The 24,594-nt window shown below is 41.4% G+C and overlaps 1 protein-coding gene across 4 annotated transcripts in view; it reads right to left on the bottom strand.

Moving 5' to 3' along the window:
• The window catches only part of NCAM1 (neural cell adhesion molecule 1), a 415,621-nt gene that overhangs the window by 166,306 nt on the left and 224,721 nt on the right, over nt 1–24,594 (bottom strand). For all 4 annotated transcript variants that reach the window (XM_044282273.1, XM_044282274.1, XM_044282275.1 and 1 more), the window contains exons 2-3: nt 3,911–3,985; nt 2,973–3,182 (exon numbers count right to left, since the gene is read on the bottom strand). In XM_044282273.1, coding sequence (XP_044138208.1) covers nt 2,973–3,182; nt 3,911–3,985 — 285 coding nt within the window. The remainder of the gene's footprint in view (nt 1–2,972; nt 3,183–3,910; nt 3,986–24,594) is intronic.

Raw genomic sequence — 24,594 nt, 5'->3', positions numbered from 1 at the left:
GAAAAAGCTAAACGTCAGATCCGGCAATGCGCCGAAACGACGTTTATCTTAAGGACGGATCAATGCCTTTCAAAGGGCATTAATTCCGGATCCGGCCTTGCGGTAAGTCTTCAGGATTTTTGGCCGGAGCAAAAAGCGCAGCATGCTGCGGTATTTTTTCTGGCCAAAAAACGTTCCGTTCCGGAACTGAAGACATCCTGATGCATCCTGAACGGATTTCACTCCATTCAGAATGCATTAGGATAAAACTGATTAGTATTCTTCCGGCATAGAGCCTCTATGCCGGAAGAAAAGAACGCAGATGTGAAAGAGCCTTAAGCAATGTCTACTGCACCTCCGCCATCTATTATTTTAGTCACCCAATCAAAAAAAAATCAATAAGATTAGTTTGACATGATCTCCCTGAAGTAAACCCATGCTGTTTTTCATCTTTCAATCCATGGGATTTTAGATGTTCCACAATCCTCTCCTTAAGTATGGTTTCCATTAATTTCCCTACTATTGATGTCAGGCTTACTGGCCTATAGTTGCCCGATTCCTCCCTACTATCTTTTTTGCGAATGGGCACAACATTTGCTAATTTCCAATCTTCTGGGACGACGCCTGTTACCAGTGATTGGTTAAATAAATCTGTTAATGGTTTTGCTAGTTTACCGCTGAGCTCTTTTAATAGCTTTGGGTGTATCCCATCATGCCCCTGTGATTTATTTGTATTAATTTTAGACAGGAGACTTAGAACCTCTTCCTTTGTAAAGACACATGCATCAAAAGATGCATTAGTCTTCCTTCCTAACTGAGGTCCTTTTCCTTCATTTTCCTTTGTAAAAACTGAAAAGAAGAATTAATTGAGGCAGTCAGCTAGTTCTTTATCTTCTTCCATACACCTTCCTTCTTTTGTTTTTAATTTGGTAATTCCTTGTTTTAATCATATCCTATTTGGTAAACGGGGGTTTACATCTGATCACGCACCTAGCCAGAACTCCCTATATTCAGTAGAGCCACCTTTTTTCTGATTAATTCCTTGTTTTAGTTTCCTCTTTTCATTTATGTATCTGAAGAATGTCTTATTGCCTTTTTTCACTGACCGCTAATTTCTCTTCTGCCTGTGCTTTAGAAACTGTTATAACTTACTTGGCCTCTCTGCCTAATCTTATAAATTTGCCTGTCATCCTGTTTTTTTTTTGTTTTTTTTTTATAATTACTAAATGCTATCTTTTAGTTTTTAATGATTTTGGCCATTTCTGCTGAGTACCAAAGTGGTCTCTTTTTCTTTTTTTTTTTACTGACAAGCCTAATGCAATTATTTGTTGCCTTCAATAGTGCCACTATTAAGTAGTCCCATTTCTCCTGGAATTCATTGAAACTGTTCCAATCTGATAGGGACTCGTATACCACTAATCTAATTTTAGAAAAGTAAGTTTTTCTAAAATCTAAAACTTTTGTTTTTGTGTGGCGTGACTCCTTCCAGGTTGGATCCTCAACTACTTGCTGTAGAGATAATCCCAGTAGGGAATTTAGAATATCTGTACTCCTGGCAGAACTAGCTATTTTGGTTTTCCAGTTTACATCAGGAAGATTAAAGTCTCCCATAATGATAACTTCCCCTTTCAATGTAATTTTAGCTATTTCCTCAACTAGTAGATCATCTAATTCTTTGACTTGGCTAGGTGGTCTATATATCACACCTACACAAGTTACCTTATGATTATCTAGCTGCAAAGTAACCCAAACTGACTCTAAATTGGTCTCGCTAACTTGTATTAAATTAGATTTTATGCTATCTTTCACATATAGGGCCACCTTTCCCCCTTTCTTGCCTTCTCTGTCTTTCCTATATAGAGAGAACCCTGTTTTTGTTATATCCCAGTAATTACTCCCATTGAACCATGTCTCAGTAAAAGCTACTAAATCTATATTCTCAGAGGCCATTATAGACTGAAGTTCATTGATCTTTTTCCGTAAACTGCGAGCATTTGAAGACAAGACTCTGAGCTTGTCATTTCTTAACCTATGTGCTACTGGCATCTTCTGGCATTGTTCCGGGGGCAGTCGGACTGCTGGATTATCACTCTTTTGCCCCCCTTTCCTAGTTTAAAAACTCCATAGCAAATACTTTGAACTGTTCACTGAGGACATTTGTTCCCTTGAGAGAAAGATGCAAACCATATTTCTTGTACAGTTATTTTCCATTCCAACAAGAGCTAACATGAGACACAAAGCCAAACCCTTGGTTCAGACACCATTCACCAAGCCATACATTGCATTCCTTAATGCTCATCTTCCTGTCATGCTGAAGGTTATGCACAGGCAAAACTGAAGAGAATGAAATAATAATGTAACAAATGTCACAAATTTCTAAATCACTTCATTTAAAAAGTATGTCTGCATCCACCTGAAAAAAAAAACAAAAAAAACTCTAAAGTTATGGCCACTAGGGGTCTCACTTCCACCTAATCTGCAGTTCAATGCTTGTTGTCAGGCAAGATCAGTGCCTACTAACAGACACAGAAGACGGTTCACAGGACATGGGGATGTGTCAAAGCTAGCTGAAACTAATAAAATAATTGCTTCTACACTGCTTCGCTAGATCACAGCCACATTCTGTGTGTCTGTAGTCTTATTTCCCCTTCCTTGTCTGCTCTGTGAGCTGAAAATAAACCTAGTGGGAAGTAACTACTGGCAGATTCCATAGAAGGGAGACAATCCCTGCTTGTGAGAGAAATGCATCTAGCTGTGCATCTAGATAAGGGTAATAAGGCTAAAAAAGACATTATGGAAACCTAAAAACACCTATTCCTTCGCAGGAATAGAAGCACAGCCATTATGCAAACCTTTTTTTGAGAACTCAGGTATGCTTTGAAGCAGCCCTCCCCCATCGCCTTGCTACCCAAACTATCAACAACGTATTACTCTACATATTATTACATTTTATTTGCTTCTATCTTCCCGGAGGGCACAATGGGAAAGCTTACGATATATTTGGAGTGTAACAGTGCTTTCCGAACGTCCTTCTTCGGGGTTGCTGGCAATGCATTTGTAGGTCCCGGCATCGTGAATGCTGGCGTTGTATATAGTAAGTGTTGATGAATAGTCATCACTCTTCACTACCGAGATCTGCTGTTGGTTGCCTAATCTTTCACCGGATGGCGATTCCCAGTAGATCTCTTTTGCTTCACCAATGACTGTAACACAATAAAAATCAAAGTAGGGGAGGTCAATAAATTTAGTTTAGCCAGGGAAAAAGCAGGGGCCATTAGAGGGATGATAAAGAAACACAACTTAAAAATTAAAGATAAAGAAAGAATTGTACCCAACCTTGGATTGTCCAGGGTCAAAACCCCTTAAAGGACATGGACCTGTTTGGCATAAAAGAGGAAAAAGTCCTTCCTCAGTAGTGATCAGACTAGATTAAGATGCAACTATTTTATGTATTGAAATTATCTTTTCAAGAAAGCATCCAAACTAGAAGAAATTCCTTATGACCAAAATTATTCATATGTATTCATAACTTATATACCCCTTATTTATTTTGTTGCCTACCTTTTTCCCAGACTGGGGTATTTTTGGGAAATAAGTGGCAAGATCTACAGTACATATGCAAATGGAGGTGGCATTATTGCTTTTTTTTTTTTTTTTTTTTAAACTGCAAGATTGTGTTCAATTCTCCTTTCTTTCTGTCACATTTACAACATTGTCTTGCTGGTCTTAGAGGCAGCAGACTGGCATTGCATACTGCTATTTTATCTGTGACCTAAAAATACAGACGGCTGTTCTCCAGTAGCCTCTCTTAGAGTACAATCTATTAAAGGTAATTTGACTACTTACATATGAGTCCCTTGATAAAACAATACAATATACCTATATTATTTTCTTTTAAACATATTTTATCATTGATTATATAGATATTTACCTTGGCATAGGAAGAATTTGGATTCCCCTAGGCTTATTTCTCCTTGTTCAGGAACAATGGTAACTTCTAGAGCTGCTGTAAATGGAAACAGTAAGGAAGCTATTACCATCACATCTCAGCTTACAATGATTAGACAGGTGGTATTTATAACATTACAGAAAGCAATTGGAAAAAAAGGCAACAGGCACATGAACATCATAATCAATATCACTGATATCAATATCTGAACAATTCACAGGAAGAGACCTGGCTGCCATTTGGTGATCATCCTACCAGATCCCTAGGTTCTGATCTCAGCTATCCTTTTATTTCCAACATTTTCAAATAAAATGACCATCATAATGTGTATAAGGGTGTCCTGACTATCTCCCTATAGCAGATATTGGTGAAAAGGAGGATTAGGCTGTTGAGTTTTAGCATGACTGATCTTTTCGTTCTCAAGAAAGAAACTGCTGTTGGTAGCTCACTCTTTCTCCCCAAGCTCTTTCCCCCCCCCCCCCACACACACACACACACTAAAAACACAGACGTGTTCAGCCAAACATGGCATGAATGTGAATGGGGGGAGTTGTGGCGGGTTAGGTGTTGGCCGAACTGCTGTTCTAACGTGTATGGCAAGGTGGCTATGCAATTTACAGATCTGATAGGAGATAACCCAAATACTCCAAGAAACTGAGATATGCTGCTGTTTGTCAAGTTCCTCAAACATAGCCGATTTACCTGCACTATCAAATTTACCAGAAATCACTTTTACTTCAATTATGTTCCTCGTCAGGCCTGTAATTACACATATGGATCATACATCTGCTCTTCACACTGGATAGTCTTCCTTTAGCCAATGTGGGGCGCTCAGACCACTTTTTAAAATTTCCCTTGTAACCACAGTGACCTTATATCTCTATGCACACTTTCCTATACGTGATTAATAGCTGCCTCGTGTTGTAAATGGTCAGACTTTATGAATTTTAGCGAAGTGATCAAGAATTCCCTTAACAATAAAAGATTATGAGCAAAAAGCAAATTGGAAAATCAAAATGATTTAAATGGTTCACAGAAATTCATTTTGTAGAAGTGATTCTGAGCTGGGTCACCTTTTGTGACTCGTCTACATCTGCTTTAATGAAAGTGTACTTCTCCCTGTCCTTCACTGTATAAAGAGGAGAACGTGTTACCAAGTACAATTACAAAGGCATTTTCTACTAGCACACTACTGGGGTTCATAAGAGAAAAGGTTTAATTCAGTGGCAGCTATAGTCTCAGTTTTATGTTTTGCCTCTGCTTTCAACTCAGAGATAAAAGCAATATCCAATAATATTCAGCTGACGAGTTACCAATAATTCAAGCATTATTCTACTCAACTCCGCTTTCTCATCTACCTGCCTTGTTTATGCTGCCATTTCCCCATTTACTACCCAATACAGTCCATACAGAAGTACACTGCACTCCCAGAAAGGTCAGGCCTCTGTGTAGGCTTGTGTCACCTAAGAGACTGAATGAGGTCTGTTCTGTAAGAAATACTGTAACATAAACAAAGCCCAATACATGATATATATAAATATACATATATATATATATATATATATATATACACACTACGTGCAGAATTATTAGGCAAATAAGTATTTTGACCACATCATCCTCTTTATGCATGTTGTCTTACTCCAAGCTGTATAGGCTCGAAAGCCTTCTACCAATTAAGCATATTAGGTGATGTGCATCTCTGTAATGAGAAGGGGTGTGGTCTAATGACATCAACACCCTATATCAGGTGTGCATAATTATTAGGCAACTTCCTTTCCTTTGGCAAAATGGGTCAAAAGAAGGCTCAGAAAAGTCAAAAATAGTGAGATATCTTGCAGAGGGATGCAGCACTCTTAAAATTGCAAAGCTTCTGAAGTGTGATCATCGAACAATCAAGCGTTTCATTCAAAATAGTCAACAGGGTCGCAAGAAGCGTGTGGAAAAACCAAGGCGCAAAATAACTGCCCATGAACTGAGAAAAGTCAAGCGTGCAGCTGCCAAGATGCCACTTGCCACCAGTTTGGCCATATTTCAGAGCTGCAACATCACTGGAGTGCCCAAAAGCACAAGGTGTGCAATACTCAGAGACATGGCCAAGGTAAGAAAGGCTGAAAGACGACCACCACTGAACAAGACACACAAGCTGAAACGTCAAGACTGGGCCAAGAAATATCTCAAGACTGATTTTTCTAAGGTTTTATGGACTGATGAAATGAGAGTGAGTCTTGATGGGCCAGATGGATGGGCCCGTGGCTGGATTGGTAAAGGGCAGAGAGCTCCAGTCCGACTCAGACGCCAGCAAGGTGGAGGTGGAGTACTGGTTTGGGCTGGTATCATCAAAGATGAGCTTGTGGGGCCTTTTTGGGTTGAGGATTGAGTCAAGCTCAACTCCCAGTCCTACTGCCAGTTTCTGGAAGACACCTTCTTCAAGCAGTGGTACAGGAAGAAGTCTGCAAGGTAAGAAAAACATGATTTTCATGCAGGACAATGCTCCATCACACGCGTCCAAGTACTCCACAACGTGGCTGGCAAGAAAGGGTATAAAAGAAGAAAATCTAATGACATGGCCTCCTTGTTCACCTGATCTGAACCCCATTGAGAACCTGTGGTCCATCATCAAATGTGAGATTTACAAGGAGGGAAAACAGTACACCTCTCTGAACAGTGTCTGGGAGGCTCTGGTTGCTGCTGCACGCAATGTTGATGGTGAACAGATCAAATCACTGACAGAATCCATGGATGGCAGGCTTTTGAGTGTCCTTGCAAAGAAAGGTGGCTATATTGGTCACTGATTTGTTTTTGTTTTGTTTTTGAATGTCAGAAATGTATATTTGTGAATGTTGAGATGTTATATTGGTTTCACTGGTAAAAATAAACAATTGAAATGGGTATATATTTGTTTTTTGTTAAGTTGCCTAATAATTATGTACAGTAATAGTCACCTGCACACACAGATATCCCCCTAAAATAGCTAAAACTAAAAACAAACTAAAAACTACTTCCAAAAATATTCAGCTTTGATATTAATGAGTTTTTTGGGTTCATTGAGAACATGGTTGTTGTTCAATAATAAAATTAATCCTCAAAAATACAACTTGCCTAATAATTCTGCACTCCCTGTACACATACAGTACAGAGCAAAAGTTTGGACACACCTTCTCATTCAAAGAGTTTTCTTTATTTTCATGACTATGAAAATATTAGATTCACACTGAAGGCATCAAAACTATGAATTAACACATGTGGAATTATATACATAACAAAAAAGTGTGAAACAACTGAAAATATGTCATATTCTAGGTTCTTCAAAGTAGCCACCTTTTGCTTTGATTACTGCTTTGCACACTCTTGGCATTCTCTTGATGAGCTGCAAGAGGTAGTAACCTGAAATGGTTTTCACTTCACAGGTGTGCCCTGTCAGGTTTAATAAGTGGCATTTCTTGCCTTATAAATGGGCGTTGTGGAGAAGTCAGGGGGATACACAGCTGATAAGTTCATCCGAGTCACCAGCCTCAGAAATCACAGGTTAACAGCAGCTCAGATTAGAGACCAGGTCAATGCCACACAGAGTTCTAGCAGCAGACACATCTCTAGAACAACTGTTAAGAGGAGACTGTGTGAATCAGGCCTTCATGGTAGACTATCTGCTAGGAAACCACTGCTAAGGACAGGCAACAAGCAGAAGAGACTTGTTTGGACTAAAGAACACAAGGAATGGACATTAGACCAGTGGAAATCTGTGCTTTGGTCTGATGAGTCCAAATTTGAGATCTTTGGTTTCAACCACCGTGTCTTTGTGCGACGCAGAAAAGGTGAACGGATGGACTCTACATGCCTGGTTCCCACCGTGAAGCATGGAGGAGGAGGTGTGATGGTGTGGGGGTGCTTTGCTGGTGACACTGTTGGGGATTTATTCAAAATTGAAGGCATACTGAACCAGAATGGCTACCACAGCATCTTGCAGCGGCATGCTATTCCATCCGGTTTGCGTTTAGTTGGACCATCATTTATTTTTCAACAGGACAATGACCCCAAACACACCTCCAGGCTATGTAAGGGCTATTTGACCATGAAGGAGAGTGATGGGGTGCTGCGCCAGATGACCTGGCCTCCACAGTCACCGGACCTGAACCCAATCGAGATGGTTTGGGGTGAGCTGGACCGCAGAGTGAAGGCAAAAGGGCCAACAAGTGCTAAGCATCTCTGGGAACTCCTTCAAGACTGTTGGAAGACCATTTCAGGTGACTACCTCTTGAAGCTCATCAAGAGAATGCCAAGAGTGTGCAAAGCAGTAATCATAGCAAAAGGTGGCTACTTTGAAGAACCTAGAATATGACATATTTTCAGTTGTTTCAGACTTTTTTGTTATGTATATAATTCCACATGTGTTAATTCACAGTTTTGATGCCTTCAGTGTGAATGTACAATTTTCATAGTCATGACAATAAAGAAAACTCTTTGAATGAGAAGGTGTGTCCAAACTTTTGGTCTGTACTGTGTATATATATATATATATATATATATATACACACACACAGAGATGAGACAGAAAAATAGATAGATAGATAGATAGATAGATATGAGATGGAAATCCGTTGGTGAATTTAACATATGTGAGGCACTGTAAACATATAGGGGCACAGTTATTATAAGATCATTGTTTTAGACGCCGATTTTAATAAAGCCCTGTGCTGGCAGTGAATTGCTGGAGTCATGAAGCGACACAGGCCTCTTCATAACTTTGGCGGATCCTCCGCCAGTTGTAAATGTAAGCCAGGTTCCTAACTGTCTTACATCTAGGACTTTTTTACGCCTGAAACAGGAGTAGAAAATAGTAAATGAGACGGGCCTCCCAGACCATCCCCTGCCCCACCTGGCATGAGCGGGGAAAAGTTGCAAATGGTTAGTTGTGCCGCCATCTGCGCCTGAAACACGCCTAATATAGGTGTATTTCAGAATAATAAATGACCCGCATAATGTGGCATAAATAGGTTTTACAGTTTTTGAAGTTAGCGCCACTCTATTTTAGATTTTGTTTAGTTCTCCTGATCGGCAGTAATGTCAGAATGTCGCTTGCACTGAGGTTGCTATAGCAGCACCTATAAAATTCTGAGTATACACAACCTGTCATGTGACCTACACTTACATGAAATTATGTCTTTGCAGTACCATAGCAACAAGCATAGTGCTTACATAGCGGCAGTTAGTAGATAAGGAGAGGTGCAAAGAAATTAGATGAAAATGTCAGAAAATTACCTACTGTTTAAATCTAGCTGTAACAACTATATATAGATAAGATCCTCCATTTATAATAGGTGATGATCACAGCTCGCATCCTCCCCCTCCCTGCACAATAACCTCTGCACAGGTCACAGAAAATGCCTAGAACACTCTTCCACAAAAGTCAATCTCCTGCCTTCAAGTGCTTATGTCCATTTGACTGGCATATCTCTGAATGCTGTTAATAAAAACTCAGGCAAGAAGAAAGCCCCCATAATCATATACAGAAAACAGAATATATATAAATAAAAAAAATTAAAAAAAATCATTACATAAAAGAGTAGAAAAAAAAGAATATAAATTATCTTTAAATGAAGTGCGTTCGTAACTAAGTTCTTTAAAGGTGTTTTCTGTTAAGTAGATATTGATTACCCATCCTCAAATTATTAATATCAGATTAATGGGGATCCCACACCACAGCACTACTACTAATCAGCTGTTTTCGGGTAGTGGATGGAGCCTGAAGCACAAGGTTCCATCCACTGTGTATCAATCTGTAGAAAAAAAAATGACATTGGACCTCACATATACAATGGATATAAAAAGTCTACACACCCCTGTTAAAATGTCATGTTTCTGTGATGTAAAAAAATGAGACAAAGATAAATCATTTAAGAACTTTCCCCACCTTTAATGTGACCTATAAACTGTACAACTCAATTGGAAATCAAACAGAATTTTTTTAGGTGGAGGGGAGAAAACAAAAAATAATAATAATGTGATTGCATAAGTATGCACACCCTCTTATAACTGGGGATGTAGCTGTGTTCAGAATTAAGCAATCACATTCAAAATCATGCTAAATCGGAGTCAGCATACACCTACCATAATTTAAAGTGCCTCTGATTAACCCCAAATAAAGTGTAGCTGCTCTAGTTGGTCTTTCCTTAAATTTTCTTAGTCGCATCCCACAGCAAAAGCCATGGTCCACAGAGAGCTTCCAAAGCATCAGAGGGATCTCATTGTTAAAAAGTATCAGTCAGCAGAAGGGTACAAAAGAATTTCCAAGGCATTAGATCTACCATGGAACACAGTGAAGACAGTCGTCATCAAGTGGAGAAAATATGACACAACAGTGACATTACCAAGCCAGGCTACATTTTGCAAAAACCCATTTGAAGTCTCCCAAAAGCATGTTCGAAAAGGTGTTATGGTCTGATGAAACAAAAATTGAACTTTTGGGCCATAATTCCAAAAGATATGTTTGGCGCAAAAACCACACTGCACATCACCGAAAGAACACCATACCCACGGTGAAGCATGGTGGTGGCAGCATCATGTTTTGGGGCTGTTTTTCTTCAGCTGGAACTGGGGCCTTAGTTAAGCAAGAGGGAATTATGAACAGTTCCAAATATCAATATTGGCACAAAACCTTCATTCCTCTGCTAGAAAGCTGAACATGAAGAGGAACTTCTAACTCACTGTACTAATCGTATCTAACTGCAGGCAATGTTTAACTATAGAATAGCTATAGAATATCTTCAATCCAGCAGCCTGTACTTACGTCCATAGCAGGCAGGAGGCAGGAGGCTAGGCAGGTGGGCACTGGCAACGTAACTCACTACATCACGCGCCCGTGCAGCCTGCTTCATTCATAAAGTGGGCGGAGCAGGTGCGTGACGTAGTGCGTTACGCTGCCAGTGCCCGCCTGCCCAGCCTCCTGCCTGCTATGGACGTAAGTACAGGTTGCTGAATTGAAGATATTCTATAGTTAAACATTGCCTGCAGTTAGATACGATTAGTACAGTTAGCGGGGCCTGATGCAATAGAATACAGTGACTGCACCGGGCCCCGCTGCCATTGCAAAACAAGATGCCGGCCCCCATCCCCTTCTCCCTGATACATCTCTGACCACGCTGTGCAGCACGCGGTCGGCAGTGTATCAGTGTAAACTGCAGCATTTGCTCCATAAGACGCACTGCCATTTCCCCCCCACTTTTCGGGGGAGGGGAAAGTGCGTCTTATAGGGCGAAAAATACGGTAGTTTAAGGGTGTGCACACTTATGGAACCATATTATTTTATTTTTATATATTTTTCTTCCCTCTACCTAAAAGATATTTAGTTTGTTTTTCAGTTGAGTTGTACAGTTTATAGGTCACATTAAAGGTGGAAAAAGTTCTGAAATGATTTTTCGTTCTGAAATCTTTTTACATTACAGAAACCTGACATTTTAAAAGGGGTGTGTAGACTTTTTATATCCACTGTACGTGCCATGTACTCATCTATTGCCTCTCAGCATAATTTATAAACATCTCTATTGAGGCACTTAGTGTGCATTTTGTTTAAAACGCATAGGCCCACTCACCGGGTCAAGATAGCCTCTTATGAGTGGGTCCTACTCTGACAACTCCTACTCAGTCTCAGTTTAGGTTTCTGAGGCCACATGGAGGGGCAATCTTTCAAGATCTGATCACATTGTGCTGTGTTGCAAGGTGGCTGTTGCTGCTGTGCCTGTGGGTTGGTGGAGCCCAGTGCCGTGGGGGGCTTGCCTCACAGCAGGGACCTCCAGATGCTGTGTTGCAATGGTGGTGGTTCCCATGTGGTGCTGCATTAAATTAAAGTAGGGACCCACTCGTGAGAGGCCACCTTGACATGGTGAGTGGGCCTATGCATCAATGTGCCTCAATAGAGATGTTTACAATCCACACCTTTTTTAAAAAATACAGATTGGTATATTTCATCAACTGTGAGGTGACCGTACCAAGGTACTACGGCTCAGCTCCCATTTAAGTGAATGGGAACTGAGTCTCAGCACCCCAGCACCATCCTTCCATCCACTGTATAGTCTCAGGCACCGGTGGAAGCCACACACAGATGATCAGCACCAATCTGCTGATGACCTATACTGGGGAAAGGTGATCAATTATCTAAGTACTGGAAAAAACCCTTTAAAGATACATATCCTAAGAATGTTTTTAGTGGGTGAAGGAAAGTATCTGAAGAACCTTTAAACTCTAAGCTGATATAGCTTTGGTTTGATTTCTTCTCACAAGGTGGTAAGCAGTTTAACCAATGAGCCATGGTGCTGAATAAGTTATTCATAAATACACTGAGTGATCTCAACACAGAATTTTAGCTTTGACCGATATTAGACCGGTGAAGTCTGTAAACTTTCCAACAGAATAGGCAAAGTGATACGGCAGATCAAATGCAAATAATGAGCACTCTCAGAAACTGAAAAAATTCTATGTGACATTGCCATGCACATGAAATACAGCTGTTTGTCAAAACTTCAGGAAAGCTGTATAAGTGACTGTATAAGCCGTATAAGCTTCGACATTTTCCTTCTTCTTGCAAAGGCGGGAAAAAAATGAAACAATGCACACTTTCTGAGGACATATTCAACCACAAGACCTCTGAACTAAATAGACATGAAATAGATGTTACAGCAGGTAGAGGAACAAAATGACTCATCAGTGGGATCTAACTAGAAGGCAGAGGATTTGGGCGTGCAGAGTGTGATGAACGCGGTCTCAGGCGGGGAGCCCCCCCCCCCCTTAGGTCTGAATAATGGGGATCACCATGGAGATGGAACATTGAGGCAAAGGTTCTGTGTCTGCTCTGCCTCTCTGATCTCATCTCGAGCTGACTGCAAGTAATTAAGGTTGTACCCTGTGGGATGCTGTTGAAATGACAATATCATACACACACAGCTCCTGGGCCCTCAGATCATTGCAGGAGAGAAGACATGATATGCTACAGGTGACTCCCAAATGAAGGAACATATCCATTATCCGCATTCAGGGCTGTGATGAACCTGTATGAGCAAAGTTATCTGTAAGCCTTAGATAGATGAGTACAGGTAGATTTAATTACAGAGAGGCGGTGGAAAGGAAGAGACACAAGCTGCTGGAATACCATAAATTAAATTGTATGTCAGCCCGGGTTTACACGTTGAGATTTTTTTGTGCCAAAGCCATGTACAGATCATAGACTAAGGACACGCATGAAGAAAACAGTCTTCTTGAAATCAAAAAACTTGAATGTGAAAACCCAGCCTGCAGGCAAATTATTTTCTGCGTGTGGAGTTTGCTCAGCACGGAGAAATATTAGCTAATATATGTTTGTAAAGCACAAGCCGAAGCATAGTGTGAACAGTACGAGAAGGAATGATGACAGTAATAAGCCTACTGCACACTAGCTGGGATGATCCTGCAAACGGGGCACAAAGGGGAGAGGGGTATACAAATCCCTTTCAAAGGGGTCTATTTTGGGGAATTCCCACGGTGGAGCTTAAATGTCCTGATTTTGACATTTTAAATTTTGGTAAGCTTATTATATTTGCATGGCATAAAAAATGATTATAAGGGAATCGCCTATTATTCAAATCAAGTCTTTATGTTAAACATATATTTTTTTTTTCCATGCCACCATCTATATTTATATCCCTTTTGGGGGCTATTGTTACTGGCTAGTGAGGGCAGGTGGGATTTCTCAGGGTGAGGGCAGTGGCGGCCATCTTAACTGAATAGAGAAATTGCAGTTTTATGCAGACTGGTTCTAAGGGCTGAATCTTAGTAAATATGGGGTAAGTCAGTCTAATAATAACTGATTCTGGAATATCATGTTATTAGTAACTACATATATGAAAATTGAAATTAGGGACTAAATGTGACAATTATCCTTTAAGGAGTCTGTGAATTGATAGGATTTGAACCCACGGCCCACCATTTCCACTAGGCAATAACTGGGTAATACTGTATTCTTCACTTCCATTACTTATGAGGTCCAGCGCTGTTAGGCCCCTGTCATTATACAGCTGTCCGTCAATGATGAGGGGAATGATTATCTCTTTAAAGGGGAAGCAGAGTAATAAATGGTCTTGTGTTACAGATAGATGGAAGTAGATCACATTGTTGAACTTTGAACTTGGCTTTGACTTTGATTTCTAAAATTCGAGAGCTCTGCTTGTGCTGAAATCTGATACATTTAAAGCACATGAATGCTTAGAATATTCTAATGGTTCCAAAGGGTTGTATCTCTCTATAAGGCCCTGTTGTGTTGGAAATCTGTGATCTCTTGATACTCATATATGATCCTATCAGATTTCACTGGATTCCCCCCATTTACATGTAAAGGGTTACATTACTATATCAGGAAGTAATACTATTTTTAATCTTTAGGATAAGCCATCAATAGTAGATTGGTGGGGGTATGACTCCAAGCACCCCCACCTATCAGCCAATTTCAGGGCCTTCTGTGCTTGAGCGCTGCCTCCCCCTGACTGTCTACGCACAGGAACACAATGCCATACATTTTCTAGTGACTGAGCAACGAGTAAGGGCAAAAGAGTAGGGGATTTGCCTGCAATATTAAAATGTTACAATACAGCAGTGATGGCCAGTTCGCCAGCGAACACATGCGAGCTGCCATCTTAAATCACAAGTCCGGCGATGCACAGGTAAGTCCTTACCTGTGCCTGCGCCGCGAACCGGTCTGAAACAAATGCGGTCACCAGGAGCAGGCAGTTCCGAGAACAGCCCGATGAAGGCCCCCGGTGGCTGTTCTTGGAACTGCCTGCTCCCGGTGACTGCATTTGTTTCAGACCAGCTTGCGGTGCAGGCACAGGTAAGGACTTACCTGTACATCGCCGGACTTGTGATTCAAGATCGCATGTGTTCGCTGGTGAACACGGCGAACTGGCCATCACTGCAGTACAGGCTCAAGTTTTTAAAGAAACATTGCAGCGCTGAATTTCCGTGTAAAATACAGCTGTGCCTGGTACTGCAGCTCTTTGCAACTCATCACCATTCAAGCTGTAATACCAGACACAGCCTTAATAAAATGCACAAAGCGGCGCCTGATAAATAATGAAGGGGACGCATTACTTCATGGAGATCGCAGCACCTTCAGTCAGTTGATCAGTAGGCGTGCCTTTAGTCAGACCCCCACTGATCTGATACTGATGCCCTAATCTTAGAATAGGGCATCGCCACTATATGATAAAGGAAATACAGTCCTGGTTTTATTTCTGATGCCATGGTTTCATCCGAATGACCTTTAGAAAGGCCGGGTAACAATTCTGATTTGTCCCCAAATGTCAGCTATAAGCTTTAAGGGTTCTTTTACACTTGTGATAAACTTTTCCGGTATTGAGTTCCGTCCTAGGGGCTCAAAAGAACTGATCAGTTTTAACCTAATGCATTCTGAATGGAGAGCAATCCGTTCAGTATGCATCAGGATGTCTTCAGTTCAGTTACTTTACGTTTTTTGGACAGAGAAAATACCACAACCGGCATTATTTTCCATTGAAATGCATTAATGCCGAATCCGTCCCCAAGTATTCCGAAATAATGGAACCGGATTTTGCAGTCTGCACATGCGCAGACCTTCAAAAATGGGAAAAAGATAAATACCGGATCTGTTTTTTCCGGATAACAACCGGAGAGACGGATCCGGTTTGCAATGTCTTTGTGAGACTGATCTGCATCCGGATCCAAATACTAATAGTGTCCGTTTGCATGCAGATTGCCGAATCCGGCAGGCAGTTCCGGCGATCAACAACGTAAGTGTGAAAGTACCCTTAGTAAGTTTGACACTTACTGAATAAATAGTCCTACTACATGGTGAACAACATGGAGGCCAAGCCAACTGGCTGAAGGACCAACACTTCTGTTTACCATGACCTCCCGAATACCACCTCTATCAATATTTTTTTCTTTGGGGGCAACTGGTTGAACTACCACATAACTACTTTTTCCAGGTTCCGCAATATTATACCATCTAATTTTAGATCATCGAGAATTAGACAAAAAGGAGAAGACTATAGAAGTCAAGAGCTTCATCAACCAAGGCCATCACTGGAGCCTCGGTACTGGTGTCTGTGTGGTCACCATGTTTTTTTAAATCTATGCCTATTCTCATCTAATCATTGTGCGGTTGTGTTAAACATCCAATCTATTGTGCGTGGGGGGGAAGCGTACACTCCATATCAGTCTTTAAAAAGGCTGCTGTAAGCATTTAATTGAAGTTTTGGGAGAAGGGAAGAAGAGTCAATTATTCAGCTATTTTTCTGTTAAAAGTAAGTTCTTGACCGAAGGACAATTAAAGCTGATAAGATCAGGCAGGCAATCCCGTGGAGCATGGACTAATTTGAAAGTTGCTTTGCCACTCTCTTACTAAAAAAGCAGCCTGTAGAAATACGATCAATGTTGAGACAATGGGTCAAATCTCTGCAGCAATGTGATTGATTAGTTAATGAGTTACTTGAGATAAGTCTCCAAAAACACATGCAGATCATTTGCGAGGCACCTGACTTAATTAGGCCATAGTAAACTCTGCTTCTGTGGATGGGAAAAGCTTTCTGTGGCCCACCTTCTGCACAGGGGTAATGAAGAATATTAAAGGGATAGCCCTAGCTCAAACATTTATGGGTTATTAACCTCTGGGACCCACACTCATCTGTAGACCTAGAAGCTTTCTGTATACTAAACCTAGAGTAGGTGCTTCCTGCATATTAGACCTAGGAGCTTTCTGTATACTGTTTTATTGTTAAAGGAACCCTCCAGTTTTCTATAAACGTTTAACAGAAACTGGTAATGTATAGTTAATGTACCTGGTGCCCTCCTTTTTAGTGCTTCTTTCCCAGTCCTCTCTGCATTTATATGCAGTGGCAGCTCAGCTCTCAGACTATCCTAAGCACACTATTCACTCGGTAGTCTGGGACAGTCCCCGATGCTGCCCTCGGAGTGGCTAGTGGGGCTGATGTCAGCAGTCCAGAACAATGTCTGCCCACATGATAAATTATTTTCTGAAATACTTCCAATTTTTAAAACCTTCCATATCCTTTTAAATACATATAGATGATATAAGCCATTGGTGGATGTTCCAGACATCGCATGGCAAAGGCTTAAAAGCTTAGAGGGGTTGTCTGGGTTCAGAGCTTAAGGGTCCATTCACACGTCCATAGGTGTTTTGCGTTCTGTAAGCTGCGGAATTGCAAAACATGGACACCGGCAATGTGTATTTCGCAATTTGCGGACTGCACATCACCGGCACTATAATAGAAAATACATTTTCTTGTCCGCAACTGCAATTTCTTTCAGGAACGGAAATGCGGATAGCACATAGCATCCATTCCGGCCCAATTGAAAATGAATGGGTCCGCAAAATCCGGAAAAAAAATTTGGACGTGTGGATGGACCCTAACCCGGACATATCCCTTTCTTCCTCCACTCAGGAGCTGAGGACATGGGTTGCTAGATGGCCGCTAGCACATCCACAATACCCAGTCCCCATAGCTCTGTGTGCTTTTATTGTGTAACAAAAAAATATTTGATACATATGCAAATTAACCTGAGATGGGTCAGGGACAGGACTTCTCAGGTTAATTTGCATATGTATAAAATCCTTTATATTTTTTTTTACACAATAAAAGCACACAGAGCTATGGGGACTGGGTATTGCGGATGTGCTAGCGGCCATCTAGCAACCCATGTCGTCAGCTCTATACTCAAAATCCCGGTGACAGGTTCCCTTTAACACTGACCTCCATAGCGGACCGTCCCCTTAACTGTGACCTCCACAGTTCCCTGTCCTCTTAACAGAGACCTCCACAGTGCCCGACCCTTATCAGTGACCTCCACAGCAGACTTCCCCTTTAACAGTGACCTCCACAGCGGCCACCCCTTCATTAGTGACCTCCACAGTAGCCCATGTCCTTAACAGTGATTTCCACAAGACCCTGTCTCCTTAACACTGACCTCCATAGCGGACCGTCCCCTTAACTGTGACCTCCACAGCAACCTGCCCCTAGGCCGGACAGTACGGCTTTCAAACTCCCTGTCCTCTGTCCGGCGCAGGGCCTGGACGGACACAGGGATGTTCTTTTGAACAGCTCACTCTCAGACAGCAGCACTGTGCTGCTTGAGTGTGAGCTGCAGGAAGAAAGTCACCCTCCCTCGATCACCTGCAGCTGACAGAAGTTGATTTTTACCTTCATTTTTTCAATTCCAGTTGGCTGCAGAGTGAGAGTGGATGTGGCTTAGCGGGACCTGGGGGCGTTTTTTTTTTTTTTAAAGTTCATCTTTTTTTACATAGAATATGTCGGCAGATAAGAACCATTTGCTCCATCTAGTCTATGACCTGCCCATGAACTGTGACCTCCACAGAACTCCGCTCCCTTAACAGTGTCATCCACAATGCCCTGCCCCTTTAAAACTGACCTAGAGCAGTGAAGTAAAATGGCTGGGCTATTATGGAAACCTGGTGTAAAACTGTATGTGGAGACTAAGGGCCTGCAAGCTTCTACTGGCTGATAAGGGTCACGTGACCAGGCTTTATCTTGGCAAATTCATTTTTTGGGAATATCTCATGCAGGGATGTCCTTTTGAACAGCTCACTCTCAAACAGCAGCACTGTGCTGTCTTAGTGTGAGCTGCAGGTAGAAAGTTGCTGTCCCTCCCACTCCTGCAGCTGACAGAAGTACAGTCGTGGCCAAAAGTTTTGAGAATGACACAAATATTAGTTTTCACAAAGTTTGCTGCTAAACTGCTTTTAGATCTTTGTTTCAGTTGTTTCTGTGATGTAGTGAAATATAATTACACGCACTTCATACGTTTCAAAGGCTTTTATCGACAATTACATGACATTTATGCAAAGAGTCAGCATTTGCAGTGTTGGCCCTTTTTTTTCAGGACCTCTGCAATTCGACTGGACATGCTCTCAATCAACTTCTGGGCCAATTCCTGACTGATAGCAACCCATTCTTTCATAATCACTTCTTGGAGTTTGTCAGAATTAGTGGGTTTTTGTTTGTCCACCCGCCTCTTGAGGATTGACAACAAGTTCTCAATGGGATTAAGATCTGGGGAGTTTCCAGGCCATGGACCCCAAATGTCAGCGTTTTGGTCCCCGAGCCACTTCGTTATCACTTTTGCCTTATGGCCCAGTGCTCCATCGTGCTGGAAAATGCATTGTTCTTCACCAAACTGTTGTTGGATTGTTGGAAGAAGTTGCTGTTGGAGGGTGTTTTGGTACCATTCTTTATTCATGGCTGTGTTTTTGGGCAAAATTGTGAGTGAGCCCACTCCCTTGAATGAGAAGCAACCCCACACATGAATGGTCTCAGGATGCTTTACTGTTGGCATTACACAGGACTGATGGTAGCGCTCACCTTTTCTTCTCCAGGCAAGCCTTTTTCCTGATGCCCCAAACAATCGGAAAGAGGCTTCATCGGAGAATATGACTTTGCCCCAGTCCTCAGTAGTCCATTCACCATATTTTCTGCAGAAGATCAATCTGTCCCTGATGTTTTTTTGGGAGAGAAGTAGCTTTTTTGCTGCCCTTCTTGACACCAGGCCATCTTCCAAAAGTCTTCGCCTCACTGTGCGTGCAGATGCGCTCACACCTGCCTGCTGCCATTCCTGAGCAAGCTCTGCACTGGTGGCACTCCGATTCCGTAGCTGAATCCTCTTTAGGAGACGATCCTGGCGCTTGCTGGACTTTCTTGGACGCCCTGAAGCCGTCTTAACAAGAATTGAACCTCTATCCTTTAAGTTCTTGATGATCCTATAAATTGTTGATTGAGATGCAATCTTAGCAGCCACAATATCCTTGCCTGTGAAGCCATTTTATGCAACACAATGATGGCTGCACGCGTTTCTTTGCAGGTCACCATGGTTAACAATGTAAGAACAATGAATTCAAGCATCACCCTCCTTTTAACAGGTCAAGTCTGCCATTTTAACCCAATCAGCCTGACATAATGATCTCCAGCCTTGTGCTCGTCAACATTCTCACCTGAGTTAAGAAGATGATTACTGAAATGATCTCAGCAGGTCCTTTAATGACAGCAATGAAATGCAGTGGAAAGGTTTTTTTGGGGATTAAGTTAATTTTCATGGCAAAGAAGGACTATGCAATTCATCTGATCACTCTTCATAACATTCTGGAGTATATGCAAATTGCTATTATAAAAACATAAGCAGCAACTTTTCCAATTTTCAATATTTATGTAATTCTCAAAACTTTTGGCCACGACTGTATAGAAATGTAAGGGGACGTATGTATAGTCACAATATGTATTTTATGTATGTCTGGTGAACAGTAATGTATGATTGTGCCAGTTATCTATGTGTTTTTAAGGCCCAAGGGGTAGGTGGGCATTTCAGGTATTCTATACCCACTTCCCTCACAATTAATACAGTTACAATATATGTAAAAGATATTGATTACTGCCATTGATGGACAGCACAACTTTCTCATTTGTGGTTTCTTGGAAAATTTATAGGAATCTCCAATTTTAGAAAAATCAGACAGTAAAATGTGACATCATTAGCAGAAGTCAGAGATTCTCCAGTTGTGGAGCTTTCCTCCTAAATCCATCATGTCAGATTTATAGGTAGAAGTGACAGCTCTTTGTGAGTGTGCAAGTGACCTGCAAATGAGATCATTATATCAGTGACCTCTGGGCGAAGTGAACATCACGACTTCAGGGTAAAACAATATAGATTAGGAGACTTGGAGCACTTCACATTGAAATATGTCAGACACGAGAGATGACCAGCGTGGACGAGGCTGATAGCTGCAATTATAAATGATCAGTGAAGCACAGTAGGCACAGTCTCTTCTTGTATGCCATACTGCTCGGATATAATTACAGTTTAGATGAAGCTGTGTGAATGGGCATACAGAACGTGCAGATGTAGGTGCACTTCTAGCTATTATATGATAGTAATTTCTCTACAACGTTCCCTCATTACCATGCCAACCATTATCCTTCTACTCCTATTTTTTCCACAAAATATTTTCCATATTTTCACTGTGTACTGAGACGTGGGATAATGAAAACGACCCCTGGTAAATTCACAATGAAGACATTTACTTGCCATTTCAAAAATTCTCCATGAACCATGCCATCTTTTCTGAATAAATTATTGCTATGAGATGAAAAATCCTGTTGGTTTAGCAGGCATCTAAAAGAACCCCGACTCCTCAGGCAGCAGATGTATGGGAACTTTGGGAGAAAGGGGTGAAATTGTCATAGTCCTTGGTCAATAATTCAACAAAAATCTCCTAGCCTGGCATGCCTTTGGTCTTCCGGACACTAGGAGGGTCTACAACTGCAGCATTTCTCTACTCCAGAGACCACAGATCCCCAATAGCAACATTCAAGTCTTAGACCCAGCCTCATGTCAGCTGCACCCCCTCCCTAATGCTTTATCATTCCACATTACACAGGCCCACCCATATGCCACATTTTAAAATGTGATATTATCTTACCCTTATGCGTCAGGCAATCCATGTCTTGTAGAATAGAGTACAATGTGATTTTATAGTGTTGAGAATATTAAAACCTTCCATTAAAGAGGACATTTCCATGATCTATCAGTAGGACATGCAATCCCACCTCTGGGACCTGCTCCTATCACCATGTCCATCAATGTCTGAGATGGGAATACCCCTTTAACTTTTATTAATATATATTAAGTCTAGAGAGACTAAACCTGCTTTCTCTCTCTCTTTTCGTTCTGTAGCTCAATGCCATTTTACGGTTTCTTGTTCGCAGCCAATAACAAGGATAAAAATACATTGAAGTCCATGTCGTTAGGATCTGTACTTAATTTCACATATCTGACAACACCAACAATTACATAAATCTGTCCGGAAGATATCATTCAATAAGCCACCCTTATATAAATGTGATATGCTCTATTTTTCAAGATCAGTTAACATATTACACTAATAAAACTGTAGAATATGTATGACGTATACATTTCCCTTCTATGTATCCCTTTTTCTCCTACAATTTGCTGCTCAAATACTAATTGTGCTCTTCAATCTTTCGCATTGTGCAGCTATCACCATTTCTATCTGTGGCTGTCTTTCCACCTGTGGCCACCAGAGGGCAGCATTGAACCACTGAGATTTTGTGTTGTCTGACAGGCTAGCAGAAATCTGCAGTAATACAGCTACTCTACTGTGAGTGGCAGACGACAGAAGTGGCTGTACTAACATCAATTCTTAAAAAACTGGTTTGTCTGAAATAAAGAGATCTGCATGCAGTAGATGCTATTTCTGCACTATCACCAATTACTGGGGTTTTTCACTGCTCTAAATCTATTTTAATGATCATATAAATTTGAGTCAATGTTCAGCTTTAGCCTTTCCCACGATTGATTATCTCGTCGTATATAAATGGGTCAGGCACTCTCGGTATTTGAATGTTTGGCCATCGACAGTAGCTTTCAGCCATTTGGCTTGAGCTCCCGGAAAGAAAATCATTTGCTAATTCTTGTCTGTTTGCAGCTTTCCATGAAATGTCAGGTGTGACCTAGTAACAGCCCATCCAGTTACATGGCTCTAGCTCATAGGCAGTCCTCGGTGCCAGTCTCCATATTACATTCTTGTGGAGGAGAGAACTGAGTAGTAAACACATGCAGTAATGAACGGGCAGTGTATAATTCATCAGATTGGGTATATAGCTAATTGATGGAAATGTGAGGGCTTAGATTACATATGAAGACATACGTCAATGCTGAAAGAGAGTTTATCTGATGGTACCTTTACACGAGTAGATGATCGGTACGAATGAGCAACGAATATGTCGGTTCTTGGTGTAGAAAACCTTTCAACAATGACCCTTTAGATGCGCTGATTATCATTCACAAAATCCTAATTTCGATGGCATATTCCATTGTTTGTAAAGCAGGCGATTGCAGTTACACAAAGCGATAACTTGAGTGACGTGCTTAAACACGCCCACGGTGTAACCTTGTGTAATCGTGCGTGCCGTGAACGATTCCTGTTTACACGTATGAAATCATTAACGTCCAACCATGATTTTTGTGCCCACACAAAAGATCAAACCAATGAGAAATCTACCAATTGTCAGTTGTCGCTCTATCGCTCATTGCTTTTCCACTGCTCAATAATTGTGCAGTTTGCTTGATTTAATCATAATTCACGCGATAATCGGTTTGTGTAAAGATACCTTCAGTCACGTTGGTGTATAAACTATAGGCAGTTCCAAGAACCTCGAAGAACTGGATCTCAATATCCGTGCTTCAAGGCCATTCAACTGAAGGGTTGTTGCCACATATTGGTATCACTACCACAGAAGATAGATGTGGTTTTTGTGAATGTCTTTGGGCAGTCAGGGTTTGTCTTTCTTCAAAATAATAGCTCCAATACAAACCTGTCTGACAGAACTGCGATGATATCTGTAGTTTCCTTGCCTCTTGTGTATGGCTACAAATACTGGGTAGAACACGCTCCTGATGGACATAATACATGGTGACACAGATCGTGAAGAAAGGAATTTACTACGTAATGTCTGAATGCAACACACATCGTCAGAGATTTATCAAAACTGGTGTAAAGGAAAACCAGCTCAGTTGCCCATAGCAACCAATCAGACTCCACCTTTTATTTTCCAGAGCTCTGAAAAAAGAAAGATGGAATCTGATCTGATTGACTGCTAGGAGCAACTAAGCCAGTTTTCTTTTACAAAAGTCTTGATACATCTCCCCCGTTTATTTTTCAAATTAAAGTAGGTGTCCAATGGTAAAATAATTGCAACTTGTAGGAAAACTGAGTGAACAAGTTGTATTTACAGTCAGGTCCATAAATATTGGGACATGGACACAATTCTAAGATTTTTGGCTCTATAGACCACAACAATGGATTTGAAATAAAACAAACAAGATGTGCTTTAACTGCAGACTGTCAGCTTTAATTTGAGGGCATTTACATCCAAATCAGGTGACCGGAGTAGGAATTACAACAGGTGTGTGTTAGTCCCTCATTATCCCAATTACAATGAGCAGAAAAAAGGTCCAGAGTCCATTTCCAGTGTGCTATTTGCATTTGGAATCTGTTGCTGTCAACTCTCAAGACGAGATCCAAAGAGCTGTCACTATCAGTGAAGAAGCCATCATTAGGCTGAAAAAACTAAACAAACCCATCAGAGAGATGGCAAAAACATTAGCCGTGGCCAAAACAACTGTTTGGAACATTCTTTGATTTATGATTATTATTCTGTCCCATTACTTTTGGTCACTTAACAAGTGGGAGGCACTAGGGGTGGGCGATATATGCGATATGGACGATATGAATCTGTGCAATGATACAGATTTTGTCCATATTGCATATATCGCCGGACCGCGATATGACCAGGAGCGGTAGTGAATAGACAAACCCGAACCTTCTCTGCTCACTGCCGTGGCTCCGGCTCCCGACTCCGCTGTACTGTAGTTGCCAGGTCCTGGCGTGCACACAGCGTCAGCCCGCTGGCTGACGCTGTGTGTTACGTCAGGTCCTGCAATGCATGCTGGGAAGAAGACGCAACACCTGCGGAGTGAGGACTGCCGACTCGCGGAGCACCCTGGCCTGCAGAATAGGTAAGTATAGCGATTCTGGGGGGGGGGGGGGGGGCAAATGC

Source organism: Bufo gargarizans, chromosome 2 (assembly GCF_014858855.1).
Source record: "Bufo gargarizans isolate SCDJY-AF-19 chromosome 2, ASM1485885v1, whole genome shotgun sequence".
NCBI lineage: Eukaryota > Metazoa > Chordata > Amphibia > Anura > Bufonidae > Bufo > Bufo gargarizans.
Note: the sequence above shows the minus strand (reverse complement) of the source record. Positions and strands in the feature narration are given on the sequence as shown.